General features: G+C 40.1%; 2 protein-coding genes and 1 long non-coding RNA gene across 18 annotated transcripts in view; 1 reads left to right on the plus strand and 2 right to left on the minus strand.

Annotated features, from left to right (window-relative positions):
• Positions 1-6,383, plus strand: part of LOC135110397 (uncharacterized) — a 30,237-nt gene extending 23,854 nt beyond the window's left edge. For all 9 annotated transcript variants that reach the window (XR_010273238.1, XR_010273240.1, XR_010273239.1 and 6 more), the window contains 2 exons: positions 4,404-5,238; positions 5,526-6,383. Coding sequence is in view for 2 of the 9 variants with exons in the window: in XM_064022669.1 (XP_063878739.1) it covers positions 4,404-4,505 (102 nt within the window). In the remaining 7 variants the exon portion in view is untranslated. The remainder of the gene's footprint in view (positions 1-4,403; positions 5,239-5,525) is intronic.
• A 307-nt stretch (positions 6,384-6,690) lies between these two features.
• On the minus strand, positions 6,691-9,476 carry LOC135110766 (uncharacterized). Its single transcript, XR_010273416.1, has 3 exons — positions 9,333-9,476; positions 8,149-8,241; positions 6,691-7,319 (listed from the first exon to the last, which is right to left on the minus strand). It is a non-coding gene; the product is annotated as an uncharacterized LOC135110766 (long non-coding RNA).
• A 744-nt stretch (positions 9,477-10,220) lies between these two features.
• LOC135110399 (synaptotagmin-7-like) overlaps positions 10,221-17,500 on the minus strand; it is a 147,772-nt gene continuing 140,492 nt past the window's right edge. For all 8 annotated transcript variants that reach the window (XM_064022678.1, XM_064022673.1, XM_064022675.1 and 5 more), the window contains 2 exons: positions 17,286-17,495; positions 10,221-16,328 (listed from right to left, as the gene is read on the minus strand). In XM_064022678.1, the coding sequence (XP_063878748.1) occupies positions 16,228-16,328; positions 17,286-17,495 (311 nt within the window). In that variant the 3' untranslated portion in view covers positions 10,221-16,227. The remainder of the gene's footprint in view (positions 16,329-17,285; positions 17,496-17,500) is intronic.

The raw sequence follows: 17,500 nt of genomic DNA on the forward strand, positions 1-17,500 counted from the left end.
GTGTGTGTGCTTTCCTGTCTATGCTTCTTACAAAATTCAGAATTAAGTTTAGGTGTGTGTGTGTGTGTGTGTGTGTGTGTGTGTGTGTTTTTCTGTCTGCTTCTTTGCAGAATTCAGAATTAAGTGTGTGTGTGTGTGTGTGTGTGTGTGTGTGTGTGTGTGTGTGTGTGTGTGTGTGTGTGTGTGTGTGTGTTTCCTGTCTAATCTCTTTACAAAATTCAAAATTAAGTGTGTGTGTGTTTTTGTGTGTGTTTCCTGTCCATGCCTTTTACATAATTCAGAATTAAGTGTGTGTTTGTTTGTTTTTTCTGTCTATGCTTTTCACGGAATTCATAATTAAGTGTGTGTGTGTGTGTGTGTGTGTGTGTGTGTGTGTGTGTGTGTGTGTGTGTGCGCGCTCGCGCGTGTGCCAAGAGAGGTTTATGTACGGTATATGCTGGTGATTGTGTCAATAATTTCTTGCTAAGTTAGATTTATTGACAGATATGTGTAAATCTTGTCATATTGATAGTGTGTGTAGAAGGGTGGTCCAAAAGGCTGTCCCTTTCCACCTGGGGCTGATGGGCTGAGAGTTTGAATAATGTGTGTGTGTGTGTGTGTGTGTGTGTGTGTGTGTGTGTGTGTGTGTGTGTGTGTGTGTGTGTGTTGTGCCTTGTGTGGGCCAGCTTGGTGTGTACGTGGGTAGGTGTGTGAGTATGTGTGTTAATGATTCTTGTGTAGTATTTTTCATCTTGGTTATAGAGGCTGGGTGAGGGAGGCTACCTTAATGTTTGTGTTAGTCATTGTAGTTTAAAGTTTTTATTGTTTTTAGAGACTGGCTGAGGTTTAAGAAATATTTCACATGTGCTTTAAGATGTTAAAAAGTTTGTTGTGGTAGTTGCTTGAAAGATTTAGTCATAGGGGGAAGAATAAGAGAATTAGAGTATGAGGGAAGGCACAACACTCTGTAGACATTCTTGTTGCAACACTGTATATGATATTGATGAAGAGTAGGAAGGTGGATAAGAAATGAAGGTAGAAATGAAGAAATGAAAGGATGAGGGTAAAGGAGAATTGCAGTTTTGGATAAGGAACTAGAAATGATAAAATGGAAGGATAAAGCTCTAAGAATACAGATATTTTTGATAAGAAGTTGATCTAGGAATGGAAGTATAAAGTAAAGGATTATGGGAGTGAAAACGGTGTAACTAGAGATTAAGTGTTTGTATAGGGAGGAATGGAGGCTGGAATAGATAGGATGAGGGAATAGGAGTGCAGGAATTTTCGATGGGGGAAAAGTGGAGGTAGAAATGATAGGATAGAGAAAAGGAGGGAATAAGGTGTTAGGAGAGACAGTGTTTGTAGAGAGAGAGTTGGAGACGAATGGAAAGAGACAGTATTTTGTGGAGGTAGAGAAAGAGACTAGCAATAAAGAGACAGAGTGAAGCATTGAGCATTGTATGTTAGAAAGAGGCTTTAATAGTCGAGAATTTGAATAAGAAAGCAATGGTTAGATTGGAGACGAAGTAGCTGAGTACTGAGTGAAAGAGTTGTAAGTAGAAAGAAGATTTAAACAAGAAGGCAGTGTTTTGACAGGATGAGGCAATATACAGTGTGTTTGAGAAAGTGTTAGTGGGAAAGGTCGTTTTATTGGTGTATCTTGCGTCATGGTGGCTGAGAGGTAGTGGAAGGGCCCTGCTTGCTGTGTGTGTGTGTGTGTGTGTGTGTGTGTGTGTGTGTGTGTGTGTGGCAGGGGATGTTAATGAATGAAGGTCTGTATATTAAGAGTGTTCCTTTAATTGTGACTGGGAGTGCAAATGTGCAGTACAGCCTTTGTTTTGGTTATGAAAGTAATGAAAAATTTGCAATATCTCTTCCCTTCATGCACAATATAGATAAGTAAGCAATAATTTTGAATATTATGGCTATTTTAAATATTGGAAGTGTTTGAAAGCCTCCTAAGGTTGTGTAAGATATCATTTGCTTTTGTTCATGATGAAGAATATCAGTAATGCCCCGTTTTTATAGACTAGTGGGCAATAGACTCATTCCCTAACATGTACAGCAACAGAACAGCAGTAATATGTATACTTGTGTCTTTCCTTATTATCAGTGAAGAGAAAACACTGATAATTTACTCCCATTTCCTTTAGCAAAATATGGTGTTGGCCAGAAGATGAAAAAACAGTAATATTCTTTGCTTTCATGTATATTGGAAAGTGATGGAAGGGAGGTGGAAAAGCTGTAATATTCCTTTATATATACAGTAATGTTTATTGACAGAACAAAGGGAAAAAAAACACTATTCTTTTCTTTTATATATATGTATTGGAAAGTGAGAGAAATAAGGCAAAAGAATGGTAACTTTATTTATATATTCAGAATATATAAAGGAAGGCAAAAAGAAAAAAAAATAATAATATATCTTCTGTGTATATTGGAAAGTGACAAGCAGTAAATATGTGGCTTAAGAGGAAACAGAAGCAATAATACACAGATAATGAAGGCTGTATAGTATTAATAAGAGATAAACTTGTAAAATGGAGAAAAGAGAAGAAAACAAGCAATAATATATAATGACTGTATAATGTAGATTTGTATAATGAAAGCCAGTGAAAAGAACTTCATTTATAGAGTGAGAGAGAGAGAGAGAGAGAGAGAGAGAGAGAGAGACAGACATTTTTGCCTTGAGTGACATACAGATGTGTATGGAACTGAGCACAAAGAAGAGACAAATGAAGCACCTCAGCTTCTCCTTGTGAAATGCTGTACATGTGAAGGAAAGGAGGAGTGAGAAGGGGGAGGAAGGAATGAGAAATTAAATGAAGGAAAAGGAAGAAGAAAAGGGGAATTTTGATTAGGCTAGGTAATTAATAGGTAGGTATTTAGGTGTGTGTGTTGTTGTTGTTGGTAATTTGTTATGGCAGGGAAGAGTTGCTCAATGTGTCATAGCATATCATAGCAACATGTCTTTTGCATTAACCTCTTCATTTCCATAGAGCATCAGTACTTAACTGTCATCCTGGGAGTCTTTCTAGTATATCTGGGCTGTTGTGTGCCTACAGTATGGCATACAACTTTCTTCACTTTAGGGTCATTTACATTTATGATCTTGTACTGAGGATAGCTATCCATTTCACTATGTTGCCAAAGGAATTCTGGGCCATTGCACCAGATCTTGCTATTACACAATTCATGTGCTGTCATGCCTCTAGATGCATGATCTGCTGTGTTATACTGTGTCTCTACAAATTTCCACTGATCTGGTGGTGTGATCTCCAATTGTTTCTACTCTATTAGCAACATATACATGGAATCTCTTTGCTTCATTTGCAATGTAACCAAGGACTACTTTGCTCTGTCCAAAATACTTCTTCCACATTATTATACTCAAGTTCTCCCTTCAAGAGTTTATGGATTCTAACTGACACCACTGCTGCTGCTAGCTCTAGTCTGGGAATTGTCATGGTTTTTAGAGGTGTGACACGTGACTGCCATTACTAATGCACAATGAATTTGGCCAGTCTTTCTAATTAATCTAATATATGAGCACTGGCCATATCTCTCTTGGCAAGCATCTGAAAAGTGATGGAGTTCAACCTTTTCTACTTTCCCAAAGTCATCAGGTTTGTAACATCTAGGTACTTTTAGCTGGTCTGGTTTTTGCAGCTCATCATCCCATTCAACTGCATTCTTACACAATTTTTGTAAAATTTGCTTTTCCAGTCAGTATAAGAGGTGGCACTTTACCTAATGAATCATATATAGAGCTCACTGTTGACAATGCCTCTCCTGGTGAGTGGCTTGCCTTTCAGCTTTATTCTAAATTAAAACGTGTCAGATTCTATGCACCACTCAACTCCCAAAGTTCTTTATATAGGCAGTGCGTCTTCATTCTTACTAAAATCCAAACTTTTAACTCCATCCGCTCTCTTGTGAGGAGAAGTTGCAGCTAACACATCTTTGGCCAGTGTCCTTCCTACATAAAAAAAAAAAAAAACAGTAGTAGTAGTATCAACACTAACCATTCATTATTTCAGACTCCCTTCCCTCAAACAGAAGTAGTACTAGCAGTAGCAGTAACAACAGCACCCTAACTTCCTCTATAGTAGCAGTAGTAGTAATAATAACCAGCAGCAGCAGCAGCAGCAGCAGCAGCAGTAGTAGTAGTAGTAGTAGTAGTAATAGCAGCAGCAGCAGCAGCAGCAGCAGCAGCAGCAGCAGTAGTAGTAGTAGTAGTAGTAGTAGTAGTAATAGCAGCAGCAGCAGCATCACCACCACTTCCAACACTTGTAACACACCCTTCCCTCCTCTACAGATCGCTCAAGACCTGTTCATTGACATTGTAGAGTCAAATTAGTAGCAGTAGCAGCATCACTCCTAACACTTCCAACACTCTTAACAAGTCTTTTTCTCCCCCACAGATTACTCAAGACCTCTTTGTTGACATTATAGAGTCCAACAACTTCCTTGCCTCTGCACTCACCACTACTCTCTTCACCAACACTGAGGACACCACCACCTGACTGCCACCTCCTTTGGTCCTCAAGGCTCGTCGCTTGAAGGACCACCCTCTGCCAAGTTTGATCTGACACTTGGGGATAAGGGGGAGTATGCACTAGTGGTGGTTGACATGACTTGAGGTGTGCGAGGTGTGTTTGGGGGAAGGGGTATGTTTGTAAAGAGAGAGGGATAGGGGAGGAAAGGAGTGGAGGAAGAGAAATAAGGAGGAGGAGGAAGGAAGAGAAAAGAAGAAATGTTGAAGAAGAAATAGAAGAACAAAAGAAAGAAAGAAAGAAAGAAGAGGAAAGGAAGCAACTACAACAACAAGAATAAAAGAAAGAAAAAAATTATGCTAAAGGCAAAATGACGATGATGAAGAAAGTAAAGTAAAGAGGAAGGGAATTTGGTGTGTGTGTGTGTGCTATTAACAGTAGTGCTCTCTCTCTCTCTCTCTCTCTCTCTCTCTCTCTCTCTCTCTCTCTCTCTCTCTCTCTCTCTCTCTCTCTCTCTCTCTCTCTCTCTCTCTCTCTCTCTCTCTCAGCCCACAGCCCCACAGTATGTCCCCCACAGTATGTTGACTTACCCACAGCCACCACCCACAGCTCCCCCCCCAACCAATATAGATCCTCCCCCAATTTTAACTCACTCTCTCCTCAGGCTGTGCGGGTGTCTCCAGCAGCCTGTAGTATGTACAAACACACAGATGGACATCTTTGGAGGAAGAAAATGCTGTGTGCTGTAAAAATTTATAAGACAGTAAGAAAAAGGCACAAGATTTAGAATTATTATTATTATTATTATTATTATTATTATTATTATTATAGGAAATTATTATAGTGTTACTGCAATGATAAGTAATTATAATAAACTAACACTAAAGAAAAATATTAACTTGATGAAGGATAACAATAATAACAATAATTAACTTGATGTGAGATGATGATAATAATAATAATAATAATAATAATAATAATAATAATAATAATAATAATAATAATAATAATAATAATGAAATGATAATAATGAATAAATTTATTTTCCAGCACTCAATGATAACACATTAGACAAACCTGAATTTTACTTATTCAAGCAAAACAGTAAAGAGAGGAAGAGGAGGAGGATGAGGTACAGATGCATTAAAGGAAGACCTGCAAGTGAAGGAAGAGGAACAACAACAACAGCAAATGAAAAGAGGAAGAAGAGAAGAGAGAAGGAACAAGGCAAAAGGAAGAGAGGAAGAAGAGAAGGAAGAGGAAGAGAAGAAAGGAGGAACATGGCAGAACAAGAAAGAGAAGAAAAGGAAGGAAGAAGAAACATAAGACACAACAAAGGAAGAGGATGATGATGATGAAGAGGAGGAAGAAGAAAAAGAATAGAAAGAGAAGAAGAGAAGGAAAAAGAAACATAAGACACAATAAAGGAAGAGAGGAAGGAGAGAAAGAAGAGGAGGAAGAGGAAGAAGGAATATAAGACAACAAAGAAAGACAAAGAATCTAAGGAAGAGGAGGTAGAAGAAGAGAGAAAGACCAAGAAGATTTATAGATACAATGAAATGATTAAGTTTTCACAATCTCCAACACCATTTTATCCCAATTACAACAGTTTATTATCCTTCACCAAACACCAAAAAACACACACCACATCCATACCTAATTCAAAACCCAACCTACCTTCCACCTTAACATCCAATAAACAGAATTTTCTATCACAAACATAGCTTATCCTTTATCCAAACATTCTATCACTGTTTCATTCCAATTACAACTGTTTATCCTCCACCAAACTGGGGTACCCCAAACACACACACTGCCCAGCTTATCCCAAACACAATTTTTATCTTCATATTTTTCATATCAACAAAATAATACAAAAAATAAATGAGTAAAAATGATTTCCGATAATGTGTTTTTTTTACTTAAAAAAATAAATAAATAAATAAATAATAATAATGGACTTTGGAGATTTACAAAAACCAAAGCACACAAAAAATAAAATAAATAAATAACATCTACCAGTAACGTACTAATATATTTATACCAATAAACCCACCAAAAAAAAAAAAAAAAAAAAAAAAAAAAAAAAAAAAAAAAAAAAAAAATATATATATATATATATATATATATATATATATATATATATATATATATATATATATATATATATATATATATATATATATATATATATATATATATATATATATATATATATATATATATAAAAGTTCCACAGTACAATGGTGATATATCAGAAGTACCTCTATATCCCTGTCTTGCTATGATGAACTAAACTATTTCCTCCTTCCGTCATAAGTAACTGCACTTATTCAAGTTAAGTGTAAAGGTGAAAATAATGTTGGTAATGATATGACAGCTAGGTATACGGGGCTACCTAACCCATGATAAAGTATAAAGGTAAATAAATAAATAAATAAAGCACCGCCCCCAGGAGCGAGATGGATGCAAACATGAAAATAAAGCAATATACTTAGCACTTAACTCTCTCTCGGGTATAATCATGAAAATAAACCAATATACGAAGCACTTCGCTCATCTCTCTCTAATTCCCCCCCTCTCTCTCTCTCTCTCTCTCTCTCTCTCTCTCTCTCTCTCTCTCTCTCTGCACATATACTTTACGATGGCGATTCAGAAACTGCATTATAGTGATACTCAACATCCTGTGATGACTCGGTGAGAGGAGAGGGGAGAGGAGGGACAAGAGAGGGAAGGGGAGGGACAGGTGCATTCAGACGCCCTTCCCCTCCTCTCCCCTCTCCCCCGTCACGACCGCCTCCTCTCCCCTGCAGGCCCGTCACGCCAGGCCGCCCACCTGTCCACCTGTAATGCATGGCAGGTTAATAAAGGAATACCTAAACAGGATTAGTTCAGTATTTAGGGGATTGCTGTGGCTTATCGTACGCCTGGCAGTGGTAATGTATTGGTGGTGTGATATGGAATGGAAGAGTGTATGAAGAGTTTAGTGAAGGAGTGTGGTGGTGCTGTGAATGTACGTAGTGTGGTGTGTTGGTGTTGTGTTATTTTTGTTATAGGGAATGTTGTGTCTTCGTGTGTGTTTGTAGCTTATGATGCTGATAAGTCTGGAGGACAAAAGACCGCAATTTCTTTATGGCTTGTATATTCAGTAACGATAAAGGTATATTCAGTCTTATCTCATTACAGTACCACGCCTCTTTGCCTCCTCTCATTACAGTAGTGTCTTTAATGTACAATTTTATATGACGAATGAACTAGAAAAAAAAGTGATTCATACATTAAATATAAAGTGATCCTCAACATTGTATACCACATCCCTTCCTGCTTCTCTTTCTCTAATAATCAATTCTACATGCCACCCTGACTGCCTCTCTCCCTCTACGCCCCAAACCCTCCCTCTCTATCTCTTCACATCCCTCCTTGCTTCTCTCCTAATATTCTATTCTACATGTCACTCTCACTCTCTCCCTCCACACCCCTCTCTCTCCTTCCCTCCGCACCCCTCTCAGCCTCCACATCCCTCCTTCCCTCTTCCCTTCCACACCCCTCCTTTTATCCCTCCACATCTCTCTCTCTCTCTCTCTCTCTCTCTCTCTCTCTCTCTCTCTCTCTCTCTCTCTCTCTCTCTCTCTCTCTCCTATCATGCTCCCGTAAAAATATAACAGCCACTCACCAGTTAATAGTAAAGGGGGAGTCTCGCCATGAACACTCGCAGCAATTCCCTCGTAAATGGAAGGGCCGGCCAGTTATCAGAGGCCCCAGCGCTCTGCAAATATAAACACTGACAGCCTCCGATATTCACAGGGCCAATAGTAATGTAGTAGACACACTTACGAGGCTCAAAAATAGGAAACTGCGAATGATAGTTTAAGTTATCCGGCCGCATCTCCTCTACACTACTTTCAAAAGGCTCTACATAAAGGGACACGAGTTTTTGAAAGGGTCTTTATGGTTGTAGTCGAGGATTCACAAGTTTTCTTCAGAATTTACATGATAAACAGCCTTGAGAACCAGGCGAATCATCTCTGTGGCCTTCGGAAATAGTCGCAGTGAGAAAGCAACGCGTTTCAGAATACGAATCGTGGTAGAGATAAGGAAATAACAGGCTAGAGATTGATTTGCTGAGGTGATCTGGTGCACACGGACAGCCTGGCATGAGGTGTGGAATAATTACGGTGGATGGGATTTGATTTGCGTGAATTTATTGTCAGTGCGCTAGATACTCGTAGCAGTGTAACAATAAGATGAGATGAATAGTTATAAATGAATTAGAGGCACTAGGGGAATGTGACGATTGTTAGAGAAATTGCAGGAGTAAATGATTGAGAGAGAGAGAGAGAGAGAGAGAGAGAGAGAGAGAGAGAGAGAGAGAGAGAGAGAGAGAGAGAATTCCAGGATTTATGAACTAGTAATATGACTCCTTAAAGGTGGCTAACAAACGATGTGCCGCGTTAAAATTTTGCTACCATATCTAAACACACATACACACACACACACAGAACACCACTTGAGTACAACAAATTGAGTGAAACTTCCTCCTTTTTTCCCTCTCCCCCCACACAAAAAAAAAAAAAATAATAAGCCAACCACTGGACTGAATAAAATATGAAAACGAACCTAAAAAAAAAAAAAAATGCATTGTGCACTTCAAATTATAAACACAAATTCACAAGCAAAAAAAAAAAAAAAAAAAAAAAAAGTTACCCACAAATAATCTTTAAGTCTTTTCCTCACACAACATATTCAAATCCAAATTCATAAACGTTTACTGATAATTTCGCTAAAGGACATCAACAACTAGAATGCTAACAAATCCACCCATTCAATAAGAGAACTGTTAAAATCTCTATAAAATACCTTATAGATATTCCGTTCTGTCAGCTACTCCGCCGCTGTGTCGCGTGGCTGTGAGGTGCCCTGCTGGTCGTGCTGCTCCGCCAGTGCTTCACCATGGAGTAACTGAACGCGCTCCCTGCTTCACTGGTTCACTGGTTCGCTCGAGGCTTCAAAATCACAGTAATTTAGAACTTTTATTTTATTATATTTTTTTTTTTGTCCATTTTTTTTTTTCTTCCAGTCTTCATCCCCTGTGTATTGATATGAAAGGTTGTGAAGGTGTAAGTTTTAGTTCTTTTAAGTGTGATATGTTGTGACTTAATTGCTCTGTGACTGTGAAGCTCATGTTGAATCACCAATTGGCAAGTTGTTACAAAGTTGAAGGGTTCCATGACTCGTTACTGGATTACGTTATTGCATTTTAAAATCAAAATAAATAGGATAGTGATGAATTATATAAATTAAAAATTACTTTAATCGCACAATATGAGAAAATACTTGAAAGTAATAATGAAAACAAACACCAATTTACACAGACTGTAATCAAAATCTAAGCAACAAGAGGCTTTTTTGATGTAATACGTCATTTGAATTTGTGTATTGAAATTTTTTTTGTTAATATCTGAGAGAGAGAGAGAGAGAGAGAGAGAGAGAGAGAGAGAGAGAGAGAGAGAGAGAGAGAGAGAGAGAGAGAGAGAGAGAGAGACCCTAATTTGTTCGGTAGTTTAATGTGACAATCTACGAAAAACAGGCACTAGTTATGCAAGAAACAAACAAATAGGTGCACGTTATCAATTCTTAGAGCAGAAATGAATTGCATCTACAAAAAAAAAAAAAAAAAACGAAAATAAAGAAGCATACACACACACACACACAGCACAAGGGACAGTGAAATAAAACACAGAGCCGTTGAGTTTCATTACTATATTTCTTAGTTGTAATCACATTCACTGTTAAGGGCAACCAGAGTCTTTAAAGCGGAGGTGGGAGGGGGAGGGGAATGAGGGGGGAAAGACGTCGCGTGGCTAAAATATGTACAGACAGACAGACAAACAGAGACAGACAGACAGACAGACAAACAGACAGGACAGCAGCGGATCAACTGGTTCACTCGCGCGCGCCGGAAGCTTCGAAAGGAGGGCGGGAAACAAGCGACTGTCATCTGTTTGTCAACCTTTCTTTCGTTTATATTTCTCAACGGGGTCACTTTTCAATGCCTCTATACTTTTTTTATTTACTGTTTTTTTTTGTGTTTATTTATTTTATTTATTTACTGGTAGCGTCTATACTCTCGTAGCCTCTATAGAAAAATAACACAAAAAATCACAGCTCGTATATTCGAACGGAAAATAATATGTGATAGAAAAATAAACTCAAAAACCATGGTACATTTTTTTTTTTTTTTGAGTTTATATCTATTATCAAAACACTTCTGGCCTTTTAGTGTTACTTTGTGGACCCCATGAAGACCAGACACAGTAGATACATTTTTGGTCTCGTTGGGTTAAGTTAGGTTACTTTGATGGATGAATAGATATAATACACAGATAAACAGGTGGATAGATAGACGGGTACCTTACCTAATTTAACCCACCTTAGTCCGGGTGAGGTTAAGTTAGGTTACCTTCAGATAAACGTAAATATATTGATAATTTGCTGAATTTAACCCAAGTCACTTCTGGGATGGGCTAAGTTAGGTTATTCTTACGTAAGGATAGATACATATGCCGATAGATAGACAGATATATAAGTAAGTGTACAGATAGATAACTCACCTAATTCAACTTAACTCAGATTTGGGATAAGTTAAGTTAGGTTCGCTTCTATTTACCAACTGACAGAAAAAAAAAGACAAGTAAACAACAGAAAGAAAGACGAACAGGTACAAGCAGAAAACTTCACTCAGTCCAAAAAGAAACTGAAGTAACCGGTTTTCATGTGGTCCTTATACATTTTTACTCTATTTTTTATCATTATTGTTTTGGTTGAGTAGGAGTACGTACGTCAGCTTGGCTTCTAATTCTGGGACTGAATAACTTCACTAGCCGATGACTGAGTGGCTAATCCTAGCGATACAAACAACGTTAGTACTGTACTTCATTACACCTGCATTAGGCGGTAATCTAAGACACACGCTAGTACTTACTGAAAAAGAAAACGTAAGACATAGGCTAGTAATAACCATAGAAAACGGACCACACGCTAATAATAATCAAAGAAAACATAATTCACACGCTAGTAATAACCACAGAAAACGTAAGGGACTAGTAATACTCAAAGAAAATGCAATACACGCCCTAAGAATGATTACAAAAACCGTAACTATAACCCACTCATGGAAGAAAACGGAATCATCACGACAGAAAACGCTCTCCGGGTATTGAAAAAAAAAAAAAATCTTGCCAATGACCAATTTTTATTTAGATTTTATTTATTTATTATTTTTTTTTATGTATTTATCATCATCATTATTTTACTTACTCGCACATACAAGCATCACCATCAGTAATCATCATCATCATCATTTTTTATTTTACTTCTAATGCAACAAACCGATTAACTTAAGAAGAGTACATCACCATAAGACACACTATCCATAAAAAAAAAAATAAATAAATAAATAAAATAAAAAAAAAATAATAATTAACCTAAAAATCACACCAAAGGACTTTATACTCATTTATTTTTTTTCCCTAAACACTTAATATTTTTTTCCCTCGCAAACTAACGCTTTCAAAATACTTCACTTCGGGATATTGATAATTTCCCCTTTTAAGATCTGTTGAAGAGGGAAAAAAAGTCTGCGGGAAGGAGGGAAGAAGGAGGGAATGGAGGAGAGGGGAAAGGGGAAGGGAAGAGTGGAGAAGGGGAGGGGGGAAAGGGACGCCATCACACACACAGAGAAGGAAATATCCGAAAGGCTTTGATACAGACTGAAGGACTCTGAAATATCAACATCATGGTCGCTCGGGTTGTGAGATGCCTCAGAAAGGATCGTTCAGAGTGACTTGACAACGCTCATATCACGCTCGCCCACCACAACACTTAGAAAAAAACAAGGAAATACTGATGGCAATACTGTTTTTTTAGTTAGTAGTAGCAGTAGTAGTAGTAGTAGTAGTAGTAGTAGTAGTAGTAGTAGTAGTAGTAGTAATAGTAGTATTGGTATTTTCATCATTGTTTTTAATAATATATTTCTTTCGTGTTTTCTTCTTAATGGATAAAAAATGGTTTATTACTGTAAATTTTTTGTCTTTTTTTCTCTCGTTTTCTATTCATCCTCTCAAGTTACAAGAGGGAAATTTATTATTATCACAGTAATTATCATCACAACTTATTATTTCACCTTTTTTTTTCTCTTCTACCATCTTAATATTATTAATAAAAAAGAATAATAATAAAAAAAAGAAAACAGCAAGATATGTATCACAAGCCGAAGAGAGTGCGTATGTATGTGTGTATACTAACCACATATGGGTCTGTGAGTAAACCATATACATACATACATACATACATACATACATACATACATACATACACACACACACGTCGACTTATTCATTTACCGTCTATAATAACTTTTCTATCACTTTTACTCAAGGTCAATTTGAATACCATTATAATTTCCTTCCATTTTTCACTTTTCTTATTTTTTTTTCAGAGTTATGTCACCAGCCAGAATAAAGCACTGCGATTGGCTGTCAGGGGAAGGGAGCAACGCGTTGATTGGCTGGTTTCGCTAAAGGCCACGCCCTCTTTAAGAGATACGGTGCTTCATTGGTCCAAAAAACACAATTAAGACGTGCGTTGTCATTGGCTAGAATCCGAAGTACGGGGGAAGCGAGAGAGAGAGAGAGAGAGAGAGAGAGAGAGAGAGAGAGAGAGAGAGAGAGAGAGAGAGAGAGGATATTTCACGATCACAGTAACCTATAGTACATCACAAACTACTTCACCACCACTATACAGATATACAGGTGTGTGTGTGTGTGTGTGTGTGTGTGTGTGTGTGTGTGTGTGTGTGTGTGTGTGTGTGGGTTTGGTTCTTAGGCTTTTTTGCATAAATAATGTGTACCCAATGTGTGTGTGTGTGTGTGTGTGTGTGTGTGTGTGTGTGTGTGTGTGTGTGTGTGTGTGTGTGTGTGTGTGTGTGTGTGTGTGTGTGTGTGTGTGTGTGTGTGGTAAAGATGATCCCAACGGTACCAGAAACTCGAGTGAGGAAGAGGAGGAGGAGGAGGAGGAGGAGGAGGAGGAGGAGGAGGAGGAGGAGGAGGAGGAGGAGGAGGAGGAGGAGGAGGAGGATTTGCGGAAGAGATTTAGGGGCTATGGAGTGGTGTGAAGGAGAGAAAAGTGGAGGAGGAGAGAAGAGCAGGACGAGGAGGATGAAAGGGAGAAAAGGGAAACGCAAGGAAGGGAAGAGGAAGGCAAGAGGAAGAAGAAAGGACTGCATGTTGTCTTTACCTTAAGAAATAGTTTACTGTACATTAAGAGGCGAAAAACAGCTTTAAGTACAGTGAATGATGGGACAACTCCTGATTTCGAGAGGAGAGGAGGAGGAGGAGGAGGAGGAGGAGGAGGAGGAGGAGGAGGAGGAGGAGGAGGAGGAGGAGGAGGAGGAAGAGGAAAAGATTATAGTTTCAATCATTTAAGGCTTCAAGATTTTAAAAGGAAAAAAAGAGGATCTGGAGGCCAGCTCTTTGGATCCGAGAGAGAGAGAGAGAGAGAGAGAGAGAGAGAGAGAGAGAGAGAGAGAGAGAGAGAGAGAGAGAGAGAGAGAGAGAGAGAGAGAGAGAGAGAGAGAGAGAGCCTTTCGTTGGTTGCCTAGTTGTTTACATAATACGTACACACACATAAACAGCAAAAGACACGTACATACCCCCCAAAATATGATAATTAGCTGCCCTGTGCGAATGGTCAATTGAGTGAAGGCAGGAGTGGTGGTGGAGGGGGAGGGGGGCGGGGAGGGTCGTGGGCTGAGGAAGGCGAGGGATGGTCAAAGTATAAAGGAGGGGGAAGTGGAGGAGGAGAGCTGGCTGGGGAGATGTGATGGGAGGGGACATGGAGAGGGGAAGGGGGCTATGGTTGAGGTGGAGGGGTGAGGGGAGGGGAGGGGTGTTAGAACAAGCCTTGATCAAAGCGAGGGAGCGGCCCGGCAGGCGCGACTCCCCCGTCCAATACAGTAATATGTTAATGTCTATCAGTGTATGGCACGTGCTGTAAGGTCCACCATCCCATTCGCTAGACCTTGACGCTGAGCCTGGCAGCACTGCGCACGCCGCGACTCACGGCGACCGTCCCGTGTGTGTCACTCCGCGGTACTTCAAGAGTTATGCTTTGTCTTTTTTTTTATTTGTATTTTTTTAGGGGGTTGTTTTTTTTTTATCTTTAACTACGCTAAAGTTGTTTTCATATATTCATTTTTTATATATATATTTATATATCTCTATGTATTGAGCCACATATACAATATATTACAAAGAGATCCTACCATGTATCAACCGAGGAAAGCAAAATATATTTATATATATATTATGTATATGACCATTACAAACAGTATCTGAGGAGAAAAAAAAAACTTTACCTACAACTCCACCATTTTCTATCAAACAATACGAAAGAACGGCACCGGCGGCGGCGGCGGCGGCGGCGGGCCGTGAAAAACACTGAAGTGCAAGCGGGTGGTTGGTGGCGAGGCTGCCGAGGCCCCGCGGCGCCCACCACCCACCGGGCACCGCCACCCAACGCGGAACGACCACGACAACGATAACAAGAGATAACCGAGGCTGCCTCCCGCTAACAAACGCTCGGGCTGGGGCGAAGCACTGCCACGCCCGCACACCTCACCTCGCCGCGGCCTCACCCACGCCCCCCTTAGAATTCTTAGTGGAGCCTGTCCAGTCACGGCGGGGCAGGGGGGCGGTGGGTGACGTGAGGGGGAGGGAGGCGGGGGTGGGTGCTGTCCCCTGAGCCCCGAGTCTTAAAAGCAAGTGTGTTTCGCGTCAATCAAACACTCAACCAAGGAATGAACGAACGCTAAGGAAACAGTTAACAGCGTCGCGTCTTTTTTTTTTATCTTTATCATCTTTTGTGCGTCGTTTAGGGAGTAGTTACGTAGTTCATGTTGCTGGATAAGGCGGCCAGGGTAATAAAGGGGGAGGTAGTGACGCTTGCTTGGCTTGCTTGCTTGCTGGTTTGCTTGCTTACTTATTTACTTTGCTTAGGAGCGTGTTTGTGTATCTTGCTTAGCCAGTCGACTACAGCTTTAGTCTTGCATATTGGTGACGCTTGGGTTGCGTGCAGTGGCGTCAGCTACATTCATACAGGGAACGCTTGACTTCGCTTCGATTGTATACGTGTGGTTGGTACCTTCAGGAGGCTCGAGTCAGCGCTGCAGGGGTGGGGGGTGGGGGCGGCCGGCGACGTGCGGGGGAGACAGGTAGGTTGAGGGCACTCGCACACCGGACACGCCGCTACTGCTGTGGTAGTGGTGGTGGTGGTGCACTCACTCACACGCATTCGCACACTCACTCACTCACGCACACACGCACACGCACGCACGCACACACTCGCCGCTATAACTACCATGGGGTGAAGACTGCACGTACGTACGGACAGATATGCAACAGTTCTCTTCAAATACGTGATTGACATGAATTATTGAGAATTACATTATTTTTTTTTTTTTATCTAATTAATTTTGACTTCAATTTCTCCCCTTCTCAGGGTTCGAGGGTTCGAGACGCAGTGGTTGAGCGAGATTCAGATTGCAGTTGTTGTAGTTGTAGTTGCTGGTGATAGTGGTGGTGGTGGTGGTGGGTAGTGGTGGTGTTGGTTGGTCGGTCGTTGCCTCCCCTCCTTCCCTCCCCCGTCACCTCACGCAGGAGGGGTGCCAGGGGAGGGCAGGAAGTGCCATGGAGGCTCACTCGGGCTTCAAGCGGTGCCACATGACCACTGTCTGTCTCGGCTTGGTGATCATGTCGCTCCAGTGCTTAGTCTCCGAGGTGCCACTGCCTGCCTTGCCTGTGTGACGGGACACGGGGTTAGTGGGGGACAGCTACTATTGATAGGTAAGAGTAGGAGACAGGTATAAATAGGGACAGGTGTTAGGGAGCCGCTAGTATTAGCTTGACAGTTGTGTTGGGATTACAAGTGTTAGTGGGATGAAGGTAGTGTTAATGAAGTGCTAGAAATGTTTGACAGGTGTGTCTGTTGTAAGTAAAAAGAAAAAAATAATTAAGTTTTGTGGAGATCCAGATGTTAACAGGTAAGCATGGAGAACAGGTGTTAGTGGCATGGGGACAGGTGTTAAGAAGTTTAGCACATCATAAGGTGAGTTAATCAGTGTCATTTAAGGGGAAAAAGGATAATAAACAGAGAAAAAATAAGGGCAGGTATTGGTGAGGTGAACATATTAGTGTCACAGGTGTTGTCTATGTTATTTATGAAGCCTAGGTATACTTCTGTTTGGGAAAGGTAGAGTTGAGGACAGGTGTGTGGCAGTCCACGAAAAAATAGGTACTAGTTATACAAGAAATAATATAGGTGTACGTCATCAATATTTAAAGTAGATATTAATTACACCTACTGATAAATGAGAAAAATAAAGAAAAGGAAGAAAATAAAATAAAAAAAACAACTACGAAAGAAAAAAAAAATAACAACAATCATGAAAAAAAGGAACAGAAGGATCACTTTACCCACTATGCAGGTACAAAGGTAGATAAAACTAGTGAAAAACACGAAAAAAAAGATACAACAAAATAAAACTAGAAAAAAAACCAAGAAGGAATTATAACTACCTAGCTAACTAACTACCCCTACTCTTTCAAGCACTCAACGCTTAACCTTTAACAGAAAACAAGCAAAAGAACTAAATAGCCAGTCAACAAACTAACCAACTAACGCATTGCCTCCCTCACTCACTACCAGACATCTAACACCCCAACTACCACGCACCGGCTCCCCACACTGACTCACCTAACATAATCTTGCCGATGGCCTCGTTCCTGCCCACTTTGTCGTGATCCATTATGGTCACGTTCAGCTGGCACTCTCTGATCCTCTCCCAGGGAACCTCAAACATCACGCTGAAGTTAAACTCGGGATTCAGGGTGCAGAATTGGACCTCAGATTTCTTCTTCTCTATTCGCTTCTCACCAAAGTACAGCCAAACCTTGACGTAGGGATCTGCG

Source organism: Scylla paramamosain, chromosome 20 (assembly GCF_035594125.1).
Source record: "Scylla paramamosain isolate STU-SP2022 chromosome 20, ASM3559412v1, whole genome shotgun sequence".
NCBI lineage: Eukaryota > Metazoa > Arthropoda > Malacostraca > Decapoda > Portunidae > Scylla > Scylla paramamosain.